General features: G+C 42.0%; 1 protein-coding gene across 7 annotated transcripts in view; it reads right to left on the reverse strand.

The window, feature by feature from the left end:
- Positions 1 to 16492, reverse strand: part of myo3b (myosin IIIB) — a 1137435-nt gene that overhangs the window by 1109660 nt on the left and 11283 nt on the right. For 6 of the 7 annotated variants that reach the window (XM_072475846.1, XM_072475848.1, XM_072475844.1 and 3 more), the window contains exon 1: positions 10157 to 10182. The exons of the other annotated variant lie outside the window; for it this stretch is intronic. In XM_072475846.1, coding sequence (XP_072331947.1) covers positions 10157 to 10167 — 11 coding nt within the window. In that variant the 5' untranslated portion in view covers positions 10168 to 10182. Of the gene's footprint in view, positions 1 to 10156; positions 10183 to 16492 lie in introns of those variants that run through there. 7 annotated transcript variants of the gene reach the window in all.

Here is a 16492-nt window from a genome sequence, read left to right on the forward strand (position 1 = left end):
GAGATTATGGTAGATGAGCTGAAAGGGAAATGGGAAGAAGAGCTGGGGAGGAGATTGAGGAGGGGCTGTGGGCGGATGCCCTAAGTAGGGTAAACTCATCGTCCTCGTGTGCCAGGCTAAGCCTGATTCAATTTAAGGTGTTACACAGGGCGCATATGACTGGAGCACGGCTCAGTACATTTTTTGGGGTAGAGGATAGGTGTGCGAGATGCTCGAGAAGCCCAGCGAATCATACCCACATGTTCTGGTCATGTTCGGCACTACAGGGGTTCTGGGTGGGGGTGACAAAGGTGCTTTCGAAAGTAGTGGGGGTCCAGGTCGAACCAAGCTGGGGGTTGGCTATATTTGGGGTTGCAGAAGAGCCGGGAGTGCAGGATGCGAGAGAGGCCGATGTTTTGGCCTTTGCGTCCCTAGTAGCCCGGCGCAGGATACTGTTGATGTGGAAGGAAGCCAAGCCCCCGGGGGTGGAGACCTGGATAAATGACATGGCAGGGTTTATAAAGCTGGAACGGATTAAGTTCATCCTAAGGGGATCGGCTCAAGGGTTCACCAGGCGGTGGCAACCGTTCGTCGAATACCTCACAGAAAGATAGAGGGAATGGAAAAGAAGAAGGCAGCAGCAGCAGTCCAGGGGGGGGGGGGGGGGGGGGGGGACCAGAAGGACTCTCAGGGTTGTTAATATATATGTATAATATGTATAGGTCGTTGCTATAAATAATTGTATATTGGACTGTTAAATCATATTTTTGGAGAGTGTTTATCTGAGACAAGGCAGTTGCCATTTAGTTTTAGTTATATATTATTTATTCTTCGTTTATAAAACAGGTCATTGTTATTTATACTGTTATATTACTGTGTAAAGGATACACAATGTACTGTGATGGTTGACCAAAAATTTTCAATAAAATATTTTTTTTTAAAAAAGGATGACATCCGGGCAACAGTAAGGGATGACATCGGTGCTATGGAGGATAAGGTTGAATCCATTTGGGTGGAAATCAGGAATAGTAAGGCGAAAAAGTCACTGATAGGAGTAATCTATAGGCCACCAAATAGTAACAGTATGGTGGGGCAGGCAATAAACAAAGAAATAACAGATGCTTGTAGAAATGGTACAGCAGTTATCATGGGGGATTTTAATCTACATGTTGATTGGTTTAACCAGGTCGGTCAAGGCAGCCTTGAGGAGGAGTTTATAGAATGTATCCACGATAGTTTCCTAGAACAGTATGTAATGGAACCTACGAGGGAACAAGCGGTCCTAGATCTGGTCCTGTGTAATGAGATAGGATTGATTCAGGATCTCATAGTTAGGGATCCTCTCGGAAGGAGCGATCACAATATGGTGGAATTTAAAATACAGATGGAGGGTGAGAAGGTAAAATCAAGCACTAGTGTTTTGTGCTTAAACAAAGGAGATTACAATGGGATGAGAGAAGAACTAGCTAAGGTAGACTGGGAGCAAAGACTTTATAGTGAAACAGTTGAGGAACAGTGGAGAACCTTCCAAGTGATTTTTCACAGTGCTCAGCAAAGGTTTATACCAACAAAAAGGAAGGACGGTAAAAAGAGGGAAAATCGACCGTGGATATCTAAGGAGGTAAGGGAGAGTATCAAATTGAAGGAAAAAACATACAAAGTAGCAAAGATCAGTGGGAGACTAGAGGACTGGGAAATCTTTAGGGGGCAACAGAAAGCTACTAAAAAAGCTATAAAGAGTAAGATAGATTATGAGAGTAAACTTGCTCAGAATATAAAAACAGATAGTAAAAGTTTCTACAAATACATAAAACAAAAAAGAGTGGCTAAGGTAAATATTGGTCCTTTAGAGGATGAGAAGGGAGATTTAATAATGGGAGATGAGGAAATGGCTGAGGAACTGAACAGAATTTTGGGTCGGTCTTCACAGTGGAAGACACAAAAAACATGCCAGTGACTGATGGAAATGAGGCTATGACAGGTGAGGACCTTGAGAGGATTGTTATCACCAAGGAGGTAGTGATGGGCAAGCTAATGGGGCTAAAGGTAGACAAGTCTCCTGGACCTGATGGAATGCATCCCGGAGTGCTAAAAGAGATGGCTAGGGAAAGTGCAAATGCACTAGTGATAATTTACCAAAATTCACTAGGCTCTGGGGTGGTCCCGGCGGATTGGAAATTAGCAAACGTGACACCACTGTTTAAAAAAGGAGATAGGCAGAATGCGGGTAATTATAGGCCAGTGAGCTTAACTTTGGTAGTAGGGAAGATGCTGGAATCTATCATCAAGGAAGAAATAGCGAGGCATCTGGATGGAAATTGTCCCATTGGGCAGATGCAGCATGGGTTCATAAAGGGCAGGTCGTGCCTAACTAATTTAGTGGAATTTTTTGAGGACATTAACAGTGCGGTAGATAACGGGGAGCCAATGGATGTGGTATATCTGGATTTCCAGAAAGCCTTTGACAAGGTGCCACACAAAAGGTTGTTGCATAAGATAAAGATGCATGGCATTAAGGGGAAAGTAGTAGCATGGATAGAGGATTGGTTAATTAATAGAAAGCAAAGAGTGGGGATTAATGGGTGTTTCTCTGGTTGGCAATCAGTAGCTGGTGGTGTCCCTCAGGGATCAGTGTTGGGCCCACAACTGTTCACAATTTACATAGATGATTTGGAGTTGGGGACCAAGGGCAATGTGTCCAAGTTTGCAGACGACACTAAGATAAGTGGTAAAGCAAAAAGTGCAGAGGATACTGGAAGTCTGCAGAGGGATTTGGATAGGTTAAGTGAATGGGCTAGGGTCTGCCAGATGGCATACAATGTTGACAAATGTGAGGTTATCCATTTTGGTAGGAATAACAGCAAAAGGGATTATTATTTAAATGATAAAATATTAAAACATGCTGCTGTGCAGAGAGACCTGGGTGTGCTAGTGCATGAGTCGCAAAAAGTTGGTTTACAGGTGCAACAAGTGTTTAAGAAGGCAAATGGAATTTTGTCCTTCATTGCTAGAGGGATGGAGTTTAAGACTAGGGAGGTACTGCTGCAATTGTATAAAGTGTTAGTGAGGCCACACCTGGAGTATTGTGTTCAGTTTTGGTCTCCTTACTTGAGAAAGGACGTACTGGCACTGGAGGGTGTGCAGAGGAGATTCACTAGGTTAATCCCAGAGCTGAAGGGGTTGGATTACGAGAAGAGGTTGAGTAGACTGGGACTGTACTCGTTGGAATTTAGAAGGATGAGGGGGGGATCTTATAGAAACATAAGATTATGAAGGGAATAGATAGGATAGATGTGGGCAGGTTGTTTCCACTGGCGGGTGAAAGCAGAACTAGGGGGCATAGCCTCAAAATAAGGGGAAGTAGATTTAGGACTGAGTTTAGGAGGAACTTCTTCACCCAAAGGGTTGTGAATCTATGGAATTCCTTGCCCAGTGAAGCAGTAGAGGCTCCTTCATTAAATGTTTTTAAGATAAAGAGAGATAGTTTTTTGAAGAATAAAGGGATTAAGGGTTATGGTGTTCGGGCCGGAAAGTGGAGCTGAGTCCACAAAAGATTAGCCATGATCTCATTGAATGGTGGAGCAGGCTCGAGGGGCCAGATGGCCTACTCCTGCTCCTAGTTCTTATGTTCTTATGGCCCGAGTGGAATAGAGAAAGGTGGGGGAGGGGGGCAATGGTGAGGGAAAACGGATTGATTGGAGAAATTAAAATGAATTGATAGAAATAAAAGTGGGATGAAAGTGGAGAGCGTTCACAGTTGGACAATGTTGAACTCAACGTTAATTCCGGAAGGCTGTAACGTGATTAATCAGAAGATGAGGTGCTGTTCCTCCAGTTTGTGTTGGCCTTCACTGGAACATTGCAGCAGGCCAAGGACAGACATGTGGACATGATAGCAGGCCGGTGAGTTGAAATAGCAAGCGACAGGAAGGTCTGGGTCCTACTTGCGGACGGACTGAAGGTGCTCTGCAAAGCGGTCACCCAGTCTGCATTGAGTCTCTCACATGTAGAGTTTACCACATTGGGAGCAGCGAAAGCAATGGACCAAACTGAAGGGGGTTCACATGAAGCAATGCCTCACCTGAAAGGAGTGTTTTGGCCCTTGGATGGTGAGCAAGGAAGATGTAAAGGGTACATGTTATACCCTCTGTGATTGCATGGGAAGAGGGTGATGCGTTGGGGGTGATGGAGGAGTGGACCAGGGTATCCCAGAGGGAACAGTCCCTGCGGAATGCTGACAGGGAGTGAGGGGAAGATGTGTTTGGTGGTGACATGATGCTGGAGTCGGCAGAACTGGAAGGGGTTGATTCTTTGAGTGCGGAGGCTGGTGGGGTGAAAAGTGAAGACAAGGGGAAGCCTATCCTGGTTCTGGGAGGGGTGAGAGCAGAGATACAGGAGATGGGTCATAGTTCTACAACCAGTAAAAGGCATGATCAATCCTTCAATTCCTCTTTTCAATTATCTCCAATCCACAACTCCTAATGTAAAATCCAGTTTTGTGTTGAAACACACAATAGGATAAATTTGGATCATTTAATTCTGTACATCGAATGCTAGTAATTCTTGTTAAAGCTTGTGATTTTCTAGTTGATATGGCAACCAAACTCATCAGCAACCAAACGTTCACCTTGACGACACTATTTAAGTGACGACACCTCGTTCTCTGGCAAAAAGGATATCAAGAGGTATTGCTTCATAGAATAGAATTCCTATAGTGCAGAAGACAGTCATTCAGCCCATCAAGTCTACACGGCCCTCTGAAAGAGTACTCTACATGGGCCCAACCCCCCACCCTATCCTCATAACCCCACTAAGGGGTGATTTTCATCATGGCCAATCCACTTAACCTACACATCTTTGCACTGTGGGAGGAAACTGGAGCACCCGCAAGAAACCTACGCAGGCACAGGGAGAAAGTGCAAACCCCACATAGACAGTCACCCAAGGCAGGAATCAAACCCGGTTCCCTGCCGCTGTGAGGCAGCAGTGCTAACCACTGCACCACCGTGCCACACAGTGTTTCAGTACAAGTGATTTAACAATCAGAATTCTTATAGGTTTTTAAAAAATAAATACAGTGGATGGGATTTTCCGGCTGACAACGGATGGTATAGACAATGGGAAACCCCTTTGACAGCGGCGGAACCCGAAGGTCCCATCACCAGCCAAAGGTGGACTCTCACCACCGCTGCAATACACGCCTTTTCCCTTTCTACAAACATTGGCCGGAATTCTCTCATCTGGCACCAAGTCTTGCGTTGGGTGCGGGGGTGGAAACGGGGAGTGTTTCACTCTGTGGAGGCCGACGGGAAACCACGCCCTATCTTCCAGCCCTGACCTAATTAAATATGCCTCAGCGCCTTATTTCATGGCAGGCAAGCTTGATGGTGCATGTCCTGTCATCATATCTGGATGGCATATTTAAAGGGCGCCCAAAATCACAGACCCGCCGTTGAAGAAAGAAGATAGACCACCTGAAAAAGAAGATGCATCTACAGGAATGAGGCTGGAATATGGACCTCCTCAATGACACCAAAACTGAATGATTTGCCTAAAAGATGCTCCCCCCACCCACTGCTGTGGTATTCCACAGTTCAGGTTTACTGCCACCCTCCATCCCGAATCCCACGACAGTCCCAGGCATTCTTCAGGTGAAGTCCCAACTTCTGCGCGCCACATTGTTCCAGACGTATTCTTGACCAGCATGTTTCCCGGCTGTTGTTGCAGAGAATCGGGCTTGGGAAGAAGATTCTGGTCATGCCTTCATCTGTACCCAATTAGCGGGATGCAAATTCATGGTGGGATTCCAAATCTGCCATTGTCATGAAAATAGTGGTGTCATGAAAATATCAGAGAAATCCAAGATGGAAGTCCCAGGTTCTTTGGGAAATGGAGATGCTGACCACGGAGTTGAAGACAAAGGCCCCGTGCGCAATCGTAAAAACACAAAAAGGCACAGAAACCCGGGAGAAGCAAGGGACACAGGGAGAGGTTGAAAAAAAATACAGGAGAGAAGGGAGTGTGAAGTAAAAAAGAACAAAATTCCGAGTAAGGGAAGAAGACAGAAGAAAGAAACAGGAACCAATAAAGCTAGGAATAGGAGAAACGGGCTCCAGTATTGTATTTGACATGCAAATTGCAATAAGGCTTTCATTGTAAACTTCTTAAACTAATGAAAATTGTATTAAATGGTGGCTTGTCATGTTCTATGGAGGTTTTAGAGATAAAAGGCTTTTGCGAGAGGACAGTTCAGTTCGAGAAAATAGGAGACGTGCCTTGAAGTTTTTTGTCGCATAAAGCTGTGCCATGCCATAAAAAAGGTTGAAACGGATTTAAAATGCACATCATGGTCATTATTGCGCAGATGTTCCCTTATTTTTACTTTCTTCATCTGTTCAGGTATATTCCCCATCACTGGATCCAATATAAGTTGCAACACTCTCACCTCAAAATAATCTGGGTTCTTTTTAACCCACTCTAGAGTCCTGATCACCTTAATCTAGGCTGACACTTCTGTACAGTAATGAGGGAGTTCTACACATCTGGAAGTATTTTTCAGATGTTAAACCAAAGTCCTTTCTACCCTCTCAGGTGGGAATAAATCATCACACTGCATTAAGAGGAGCTGATTCTTCAGCTATGCTGGCCAACATTTATGCTTCAGTCAATGAAACAAATGATATTAATTTCATTGCAGTTTAGGGACTTTGCGCCACACAAATTGGCTATTGCCGTGTTTAACGTGTTACTAGAGTAACTAGTTTTCAGAAGTATTTCACTGACTGTAAAGCACATGGGAGAATTGCAACATGATTTTATGGGCTTCTGACTTTTCGCTTCAAGCCAGATTCTCCGCTCCCACCTGCCACCAAACCTGCCACAGGCCAGATGGACGAATCGACCCTAGGAGACTCGTGGATCCAGACAAGTCTGACATTTAGGCCTCGAGTTTGCTTTAATATGAGTCACTGGAGAATGACAGGTGGGAGGGATGCAAATGAAGGAAAACTGTTTAATTGTTCTGGATTCTTGGCCACCTGCCCAGCACCAAATTTCTCATTTCTTTAACATCTTTTAATAGAGGCGCACTGCAAGTTTGCAAATTCCTGCTTTTAGAGCAGTTCAGTCTATTTAGATTTGCTTTACCCTCAAAGGCCCCATGAAGACCAAAAAAACAGCCCTCAGGGAAATTGCAGAAAGCCTACAGAAAATATATATTGTCATGGCAGTGTCCCTTTAAGAAATGTTTGTGTCTTATCACAGGGCGTCAGTGATGTCATTGTGTGGGTGGAGCTGGGCTGTGGCTCTGAGTTTTACTTTTGTTTTGGTTTGGGCTTGTTTTGGTGGCTCGAGTCTTTTTACTTTCGTTTTCACATTTGGCTGCTGTATTCAGACAGACAAGTATCTTGGCGTGTCTCGCTACCTTCAGTTTTAAAGCTCTTTCCAGATTACTCGATAACTTGAAAATAAATACTTGCTTTCTGGAAGGAATTCAAACCTGCTGTTTTGAAAAGGAAAAAGAGTGTCAATACCAGATCGTGAGTTGTGTGTGCTGGGCCACACCTTTGAAAAGGGTTTTCTGGTTTATGGAATCTTGGTATTAAATTGGAACAGCTTAAGGGGGAAATTTATTAAGGGTTATACATATAGTACTGTAGCTGTGTGGGGTATTTATGTTTGCGCTTATAAAAATGTTAACTAAATTCTTAGAATAAACTTTGTTTTTGATTAAAAGTGCCTCTGTTGAATAACACCTGAAAGGTAGGCTCTTCTGCTCCTCACAACCAAAATTAATAAACAGCTGTAGGTCAGGTGAACTCCATGATATAGTTTGGATATTTCTAAAGCCTGGTCCATAACAATATTTTGGTGCCCGGTGAAAGTGCTGAGATTTTATAGCACGGAAGACAGGTCTGGAGTTTACCAACAGTAATGGGATGATCCAAGAGATTAGAAGCTGTTAAGTAAGGGTCTTGAGGAGCACACAGTGGAATTTACAAGTGAGGAAAGAGACTTGCAGTCTTGAAAGAATGAGTTGATTAACTTTAACAAACTTGAGCTCCCTCTAACTTGCTTTTTCAAGTTGGGGGAAACATTTTAGACCATTTCAATGAAACATGCCCATGATGAAATTGAGTGCTAATATCATATCTCAAGTTTTGTTCCTGATATCTACATTTAAGTAACAGTAGACAAGTAACTTGAAAACAGGGAAAAGATAGACTTGCTAAAGGATTTGTAAGGAATGGAAAATGAAAGCCTCTTCTAAAGTGAGTCAATCGGTCAGGCTTTGTCCAACTGGATACAATACTGCAAGGTTAACATCCAACAAAATCCCAGTGGCAAGGTCAGGGTTCAAAAACAATCTGCACTGCCCAATGGATTAGGAAGACAGCATCTTACCCAATCAACGTTAAGACATCAGCTCTGTCAAACCAAGGCTGCTATTGCTGGAAGTATGTTCAACTAGATGGGGAACTTTTATAATCTTCACTGTCATTTTTGGTTAGTTAGTTACTTCGTTCATTTTCAGAATCGGAGCAGGAATGTGGCAAGGCTGGTTATTATTGTCCGCCCTAGTTGCTCTGAGAAAGTGATGATCCTGCTCCACTGTAGTTTGTGTGATGTATTCCCTGTATTTCCACAGGGCCTTTAGGTAGGAGGTTCCGGGATTTTGACCTGGCAATGATGAAGGAAGAGGTATATAGCTCAAGTTAGAAGCTGATAATGTTCCCATGCACCTGCTGCTCTTGTCTTTCTCGGTGAAGAATTCACGGGTTTGGGTGATATTGCCAAAGAAGTCACCTATAGATAGTATACAGTGGAAAGGGTGGATGGTGCCAAGCTTCTTGAGCACTGTTGCAGCTGTATCCCTCCACGCAAAGGGAGAGCATTGCATCATAGTCTTAACTTGTGCCTTGCAAGTGGTGAAGATGCTTCAGTGAGTCAGGTAAGGTCTGCACTGGTGGCCATAACTTTGCGTGGCCTGTCCAGTTTTGTACATATGTCCTCTAATTATTTTGTCATAAATAAGATTCAATTCCCGCTTTTATTATTCTATTTGTTTCCAGAATCTTAACAATGTCCCTTTTTCCAAAAATGTTACATTTGCTTAGCTTTGCTCCCCAATTTGAAATGGGTACCACAGAAACAAGAAAAAAAGAGTTATATTTCTCTAGCACCTTTCACATTCACAGGCTGTCCCAAAGTGCTTCATGAGCAATTAATTACTTCTGAGATGCAATCACAGTTGTAATGTCAGGAAACAGAGCACTTTAAATTGCATAAAACAAGGTACTGCAAACAGCAATAATTGACCAGACAGGCTGTTTTAGTGGTGCTGTTTGAGATTAATTTTTTTTAAATTAAAATGTTCATTTTGTAGTGTCAGAATTAACAGCAAAAAAGCACAATGTTATTAAAAGACTTGTAAACACATCACACCATAAACTTCAGAAAAACTGCACAGACTTCAGAAAAACCTATCAAGATCTAGGAGTAGGCCATTTGGCCCCTTCAACCTGCTCTGCTATTCAATAATCATGGCTAATCTGATTGTGGCCGTAACTCCACCTTCCTGCCTGCCCCCCATGACCCTTGTAGATCAAAAATCTGTCCAGTTTAGCTTGGAATATATTCAATGACTTAGCCTCCATTGCTCTCTTGGGCAGTGAATTGTAAAGACCCTAACAACCCTCAGAATCAATTTCCTCTCACCTCAGCTTTGAACTGTGTCCTCTAGTTCTAGATTTCCCCAAAAGGGGAAATATCCTCTCAACATTTATCATGTCAAGCCCCCTCAGAATCTTCTATGTTTCAATGAGATCACCTCTTATTCTTCTAAACTCAAATGAGTTCAGGCCACCCTGCTCAAGCTTTCCTCGTAAGACAACCCTTCATCCCAGGAATCAACCTCGTGAACCTGCTTATTATTCCATGAACAGATTCCAAATTCAGGCAACTCACATCCCATGGGGATAAGGTGAAAACAAAACAAAAATATTTAAAATTCTAATTTTGACGAATGAATCGTTTTGTACTACGGTTATTCACATCCAACAAACGAGTTACAGAACTGTACGAAGTAGCTAACTTATCTGAGATGTGTTAGAAAAGCAAAATAGTGACCAAGAAATTCTATTAATACTAGGAAACTGACACAAAATTGTTGCCGCACCTGAAAAACATGCTGAATACATCAGGGTGAGGCTTGGTGTCAATTATACCACTGGAATCATTTCTATAAAACACAGGTGAGTTGCAGGCACCAATTGTGCATCCTGATGCAGCTTGGCATTTGGAGATTCAGAAAAGAGCTTCAAGCTTGGTCACCAGATAAATTCTGGGGGAGAGGAAGAAAGCAGGAAGAATGAAAGCACTGCCTGCCAGCTAGATGCAGTTCTGTTGTGTAGCCTAGACAGGATGTACACTCCTCACATCAGCGCAAAAATAAGTTACATTACTTACCTTTTCATTGGCTGCCCCCAGCAGCCCTTTTAAGGATCACGAGCTAGGCCACTAGGGACCAAAAGAAAAACTGCACAAAACTCCCAAAGGCCCAGTTGATGCCCAATTTGGGATTATGGTAGAAAAACAGGTTTCTGGGCCTTGATTCAGGGAGTCTGCACGTTCTCCCCATGTCTGCGTGGTTTCCTTTGGGTGCTCCGGTTTCCTCCCACAGTCCAAAGATGTGCAGTTTGGTGGATTGGCCATGTTAAATTACCCTTAATGTCCATAAAGGTTAGGTTGGGTTACGGGGCTAGGGTAGCGGTGTGGACTTAAGTGGGATGCTCTTTGTAAGATCTGTTGCAGACTCGATGGGCTGAATGGCCTCCTTCTGTACTGTTAATTCTATAATTCCAAGATTGGAATATTCCTGGGGTGCAATGCCTATTTTAGTGTGGCACCCTGAACATTTTGAATTTGCTGGTTACTAATTGGTAACTCATTCACTTCCAGCATAGATTCAGTATACAAATTAACTCCCCTCCCACACTTATTTTCTATCTCAGGAAATGGGTGCAACAGCGAACAAGTCTCCCCCAGTAATTTCTTCAATCCATCTGTGCACAGTCAACGTTATAATTTCGACCAAATCTTTCCAAGTACTCTGGCTTAACACACTGCGAAACATTTTAAAAATGTACACTACCTTCCACACTCGAAGTTCAAATTTAATTGATAATTTGGCAAGTTCACCCAACGATCAGCTGAAACAGGTTTGATGTCTCTTCAGAGATGTTGGTGGAACAATCCAACCAGAGTAGAAATACTTCTTTCAAAAAAATCTGACAGTTGAGGGAATATTATTATGGATCCTTAAAATCCTTTTATACTCATTTGCACCAATAAATTTGTGGAATATTTTCAGATGTTGAATTGGCAAAAGCAGCTCCTGAAATGGAGCCTTACCAATCAAATTGGATTAAGGATGCATGTTGAATCCATAACACATCCATGCATGTGTCTGGCTATATGTACTTCATTCATGTCATAGATGAAATATATTTAGATATCTGCCCTTGATTCATCAGGAAAAGGAGCAAAAGAATGCAATTTGTTTCTTCATTTAAAGGTCCTGCTTTGAGGTCTATACACTGCATCAATCTGTCATTTCTATTAAATGCCGAATACCGACAGCAGTGCACCTATGGTTACCACACTAATAGCTGCCTGAGGACTGGTGTTATCCATCAAAGATCGACTCAGGTCACGCACCAAGGGCACTATTCACTAAATGCAGAATCACAACTGTTCCCCTGTGCATTATCGATATGCATAATGTACATAAATGATTTTTATTATCTCACCATCCTAGAGGCAAGTGGTTGAAGGCACAATAAACATCATCTTCAATTTTAATTTAATAAATAACTATTAGAGGTTAAGTGAGAGTCTGATTATGAACTCCACAAAAATGGTCTCCATCAACCTAATTCATTGTGAGCTGTCATTCAGGTGGACTGTACTTAAAAGCATCCAGTTATCTTCGTCGGTTTTAGAGATGTTCAAAATCAAAACTAGCTTGAGCCAATTTTCCCTGAAATTGCCCTTGTTGTTTTGGGGTCCAACAATTTCCTCCCATTTTCACACTAAATATTTGGAGGTTAATATTGATAATAAAAAGGATGCTGCTAGTTCTCTTAATTTGATTTTAAAGGAAAAAACATTCCGGGTTCGAGCTTCTACTGTGAGTGTAATCATTTTTAAAAAAGTAATATCTTCACACACTTTTTTCCCCCCTCAGGGAATAGTGGCATGGTGGTGGAAGGATTCTCGAGCTGATTATCAGTCAATTGAACTGTTCTTCCGTAGCCCACATGTCCTGGCAGGGGACTTGAACCCAGAGCTTTGGACCAGAGATAAGGACATTATCACTGAACCAATATACCTCCTGTTGTAATCAGTGAAAGTAAAAGCCACACCCAGAATTGTGCCCATATTAATATTCCACAGTGTCAAAGGCTGCAGAGAGTTGGGGTGGGGTGGGGAAATGAATCATGGTCACTGACACACAGGACATAATTTGTGACTTTGATTGGTGCCAGGTCAGTGCTTTGGGAGGTACATGCATCTGTTGGACAGATTGAAACACAGAGTTGCAGGAAAAATGTCAAGGGAGAATTTGAGAGGTCACAATATATTCAATTTGGAATGGAAAGGAGATGAGGCTGCTGTTTTCAAATACATAAGGGCCATAGTAAGGAGGGAAGTGATGAAAACTGTTTTGACACTCGAAGGAACAGCACTGGAGGTGAAGTTACAATAAAATACAGTATCAGCCAGATGGGGGCCAGGAAGGAAATTGGATGATACAGCAGTTTAACAGGAAAGGGGTCAAGGTGGCTGTCATGGTCATTGCACCTTGAAGAGACCACGAGAGGACATGAAAGAAAAACTACAGAGAGGGATGCAAGGTGGGTCAAGCAGCACATGCACCTGAACACAATGATCCAATCTTAGTATCACAGAAATCCATAAGTTCCTTGCACTTGGATGCGAGGGTGGATGGGGAAGGAACAGGGACTTAAGAAAATGATGAATGAAAAAACTAAACTGGTTAATTTTGTTCTCCATGATGAACATACAATCACAGGTGGTTTTGGCAGAGGCAAGTAAGGCACAATACATTGCTTAATGTGGTCTAGCCAGATCTGGGTGAAGAATAGCCATATATGTTCCAGCCTGAATCACTCAAAAACACACCATCATCTACTTTATTTTTGTTCAAAAATGATGCAAATCAAATTGAAAGACGTTTGCAAGGTGTTGTCTTAGGAGGAAAGGTTGAGCAGGTTGTGCTGATGGAGTTTAGAAGAATTAGAGATGATCTTACTGAAACAGATCATATTCCGAGGGGGCTTGACAGGGTAAATGCTGAGAGGATGTTTCCCCTTGTGGGGGAATTCTTTACCCTGGAGTGCAGTGGAGGCTAGATGGTTGAATATATTCAAGGCTGAGTTACACAGATTTTTGACTAGGGGAGGGGTATAGGAGGCAGAAAAGTGGAGGCAAGGCTATGATCAGACCACCTATGACCTTATTGAAAGACGGAACACCTCGAAGAGCTGGAAGGCCTATTCCTGCTCCTATTTCTTGCGTGCTTGGGGGCAGAATTCTCCCAGGCCACTGCCAGTGGGTTTGATGGTGGGTGTGCAGGGGGAATTTGGTGGGAAGTCCAGAAATTAGTTTAACGCCAGCGTGAATTTACAGCAGGATCGTCCACTGGTGCCCACCACGGCGGGTCAGAAAATCTACCAGCCACCGGCGTGAAGCTCATTTGCATCACGTTAATGGGACAGGCGACATGAAACACGCGTCATGATTTACCTGAACAATGCCTGGGGCTGCCTCCAGAGCTCAGGATGGAGGCCAACGGCAACCCTAGAACACCACAGTGGTGGGTCAGAGATGCATCTGCAGGTGGAACTTCCAGATTTTGGTGTCCTGGAAGAGTTCCATCTTCCAGCCTCAGAATGTGGCCAGAGATCCATCTTAATTTTCAGGACGCCCACCTTCTTTCATCAATAGTGGGTCAGTGATGTTGGACGCCTTTTCAAAATGACACCTGGAGAGGATGGCAGACTACATGCCATCCAGACCTGCCCTGCCAAGGCCAGCCCTTCCACAGAATACGGCACAAAACACCCAGGTGCATAATTAATTAGGTCAGGGTCGGAAGATTTGGCATTTTCCTGCTGTCTCCGCAACAAAAAACACTCTACATTCCCACCCCCGCCAGAGCGCTTAGTCTCAAAATGAGATAATTCTGCCCTATGTTGCTAATCGTAATTACCATCACGCACACTCTCAGCGGGAGGGAAGCATGCCTGTAGGAACTAAGCAACACTTAATGTTCTGGGAATATGACAGGCATGTCGGCTCTGAAAGCCAAAATTCAGCAAGGATTTCCAGGAAGGTGTTTGGCAACAGAAAATGTTCATATTTTTCCTGTGATAATTTTAGACAAAAATTTTCACAGGTTTAAAACAAGATATCTTATTTTATCGTCACACCTTTCAACAAAATTTAACAGGAATGATTTTGTCTGCAAGTTTACTTAAAACAGCTGAACTATCCAAATATTCCAGTTGCACTTCGCTCATGCTTTTCCCAATCTCGTAATACTGAAGATAGCTTCCTAAAATTCTACCTAACAATGTTGTTTGCTTCAGAAGTATTAGGAGGATGCTAGCAGCTATAACACATGCTGCAATCCTGCATCCCTCAAACCCATGAAACGCATCAAGGTTTGACACAAAAAATTACACATTCAATTTAGCTTTTTAATTAAAAGATTTACTCAATTTAACCTTCATTCAAACATCTGTACCTTTGGCTTAATCAACAGCAGCTTGTGTACAGAACACCACAGTTCATGGCATAATATCAGGATTAGTTACCATGATCTATAATGACAAAATTACTTTAAAATCTAACCATGAATGTAAAGTAACATATATAGTCTTTGTGAATTGCATTCAATCTTAATGACAGCAATCTAATGAATTCACTTACTTCAATTGTTCACCCATATTTCTCTGAACCATCACTAAGGTAACAGGTGTCCCAGGAGGATGGATGTTGATCTCACTAATAAATTATTCACACCCTATTGTAATAAGCATTATGAACCTTTTTAAACGATTCAAATGTCTAATTAAACTGATAATGACAAAGCAAATGACTGTGCGTTTTGTGCATTAGTAAATATTCATTCTGTGGATCTGAGAGCATGAATTTAACCAGTTGAAAAGTACCAAGAAAAAGTTGAATATTTCCTCAACGTTGAGAAGGGAAACCCATCATTTGATTAAAAATTAAAACTACACGACTTCCTAATTTATCTAATGACTAAAAACTTTTTGCATCAGGACTAATATTTAATCATCTTTAGGACAAATTATTGAATTGTGGAATTGCATTTTCCATTTTGTATTTATATCATGCCTTTTATGTTCACTCAACATCTCAGAGCTTTACAGCCAATGCAGTCCATTTGAAGTGTAATCGGTGTTGTAATATAAGAAAACACAGAAGCCAATTTGTGGGCAGGAAATTCCCAAATATTCTGAGTATTTTTTGGAATGTTATTACGATCCCAACATTTGCTAGAATACCAGACAGAAACCCCAATATTTTTTCAATTTGTAAAGTTGTGAGGAAAGGATACTTCTCTCCAGGAGTGACTCCACACACAAAATAGGGATATGGTATATTAAAACAAACTTTATCAACACAGTATAAATTAACTTTAACTTAAAAGAAATGGCCTACAATTACCAGTTAAACAATGCTCAACAATAAAATGAAACACTTCAGCTCCTAACTGCTACCTTCTTTATCTCCAATTAAGCAAATCCCATCTCAGATCAAAATCCACTTAACAAACACAGGAATACTTGGATGTGTAGCTATGTCTTGGGGAGAGGGAGACAGGGAGATAGACAAACAGACCCCTCAGGAAACAACCTGCAGATTCTTTCTGACTTACTCACTCCTGGAGACCTGGAACAGACCTAGTTCCTCCCATTAGCTACATCATCTTTATCTCACTAACTAGGTTATGAGCATCTTCTGAAGGCTAAACATGTCTCTAATTATCGACTCCCCAGAGAACGGTCTTTCTAGAACCAAAATTCGATTAGCTTATTTAGGTAAACAATACAGAGCGATGGAATGAATTATGATCTTACTTTTACGACTTCTTAATTACACACTCTGACTGACTTTTATATATAGATATATATATTTAAAAATATATATAAAATATATATTACTGTTGATGTCACATACACACACTAACCCAGGCTTTTAACCATTACTACACCAGATACATATAACAAAATTTGTATACAAATTTCATACATTCAGCACAATGTTAATTAAGGGCCAAATATTGGCAGAACAACAGGGGTAATTCTCCTACTCATCTTCAAAATTGTGACATGGGAGCTTTTACAAACAACCGAGGGGGAAACACCTCACCTGAAAGACAGCACCTCCAACAGTA

This window comes from Scyliorhinus torazame, chromosome 2, assembly GCF_047496885.1.
Source record: "Scyliorhinus torazame isolate Kashiwa2021f chromosome 2, sScyTor2.1, whole genome shotgun sequence".
Lineage (NCBI taxonomy): Eukaryota > Metazoa > Chordata > Chondrichthyes > Carcharhiniformes > Scyliorhinidae > Scyliorhinus > Scyliorhinus torazame.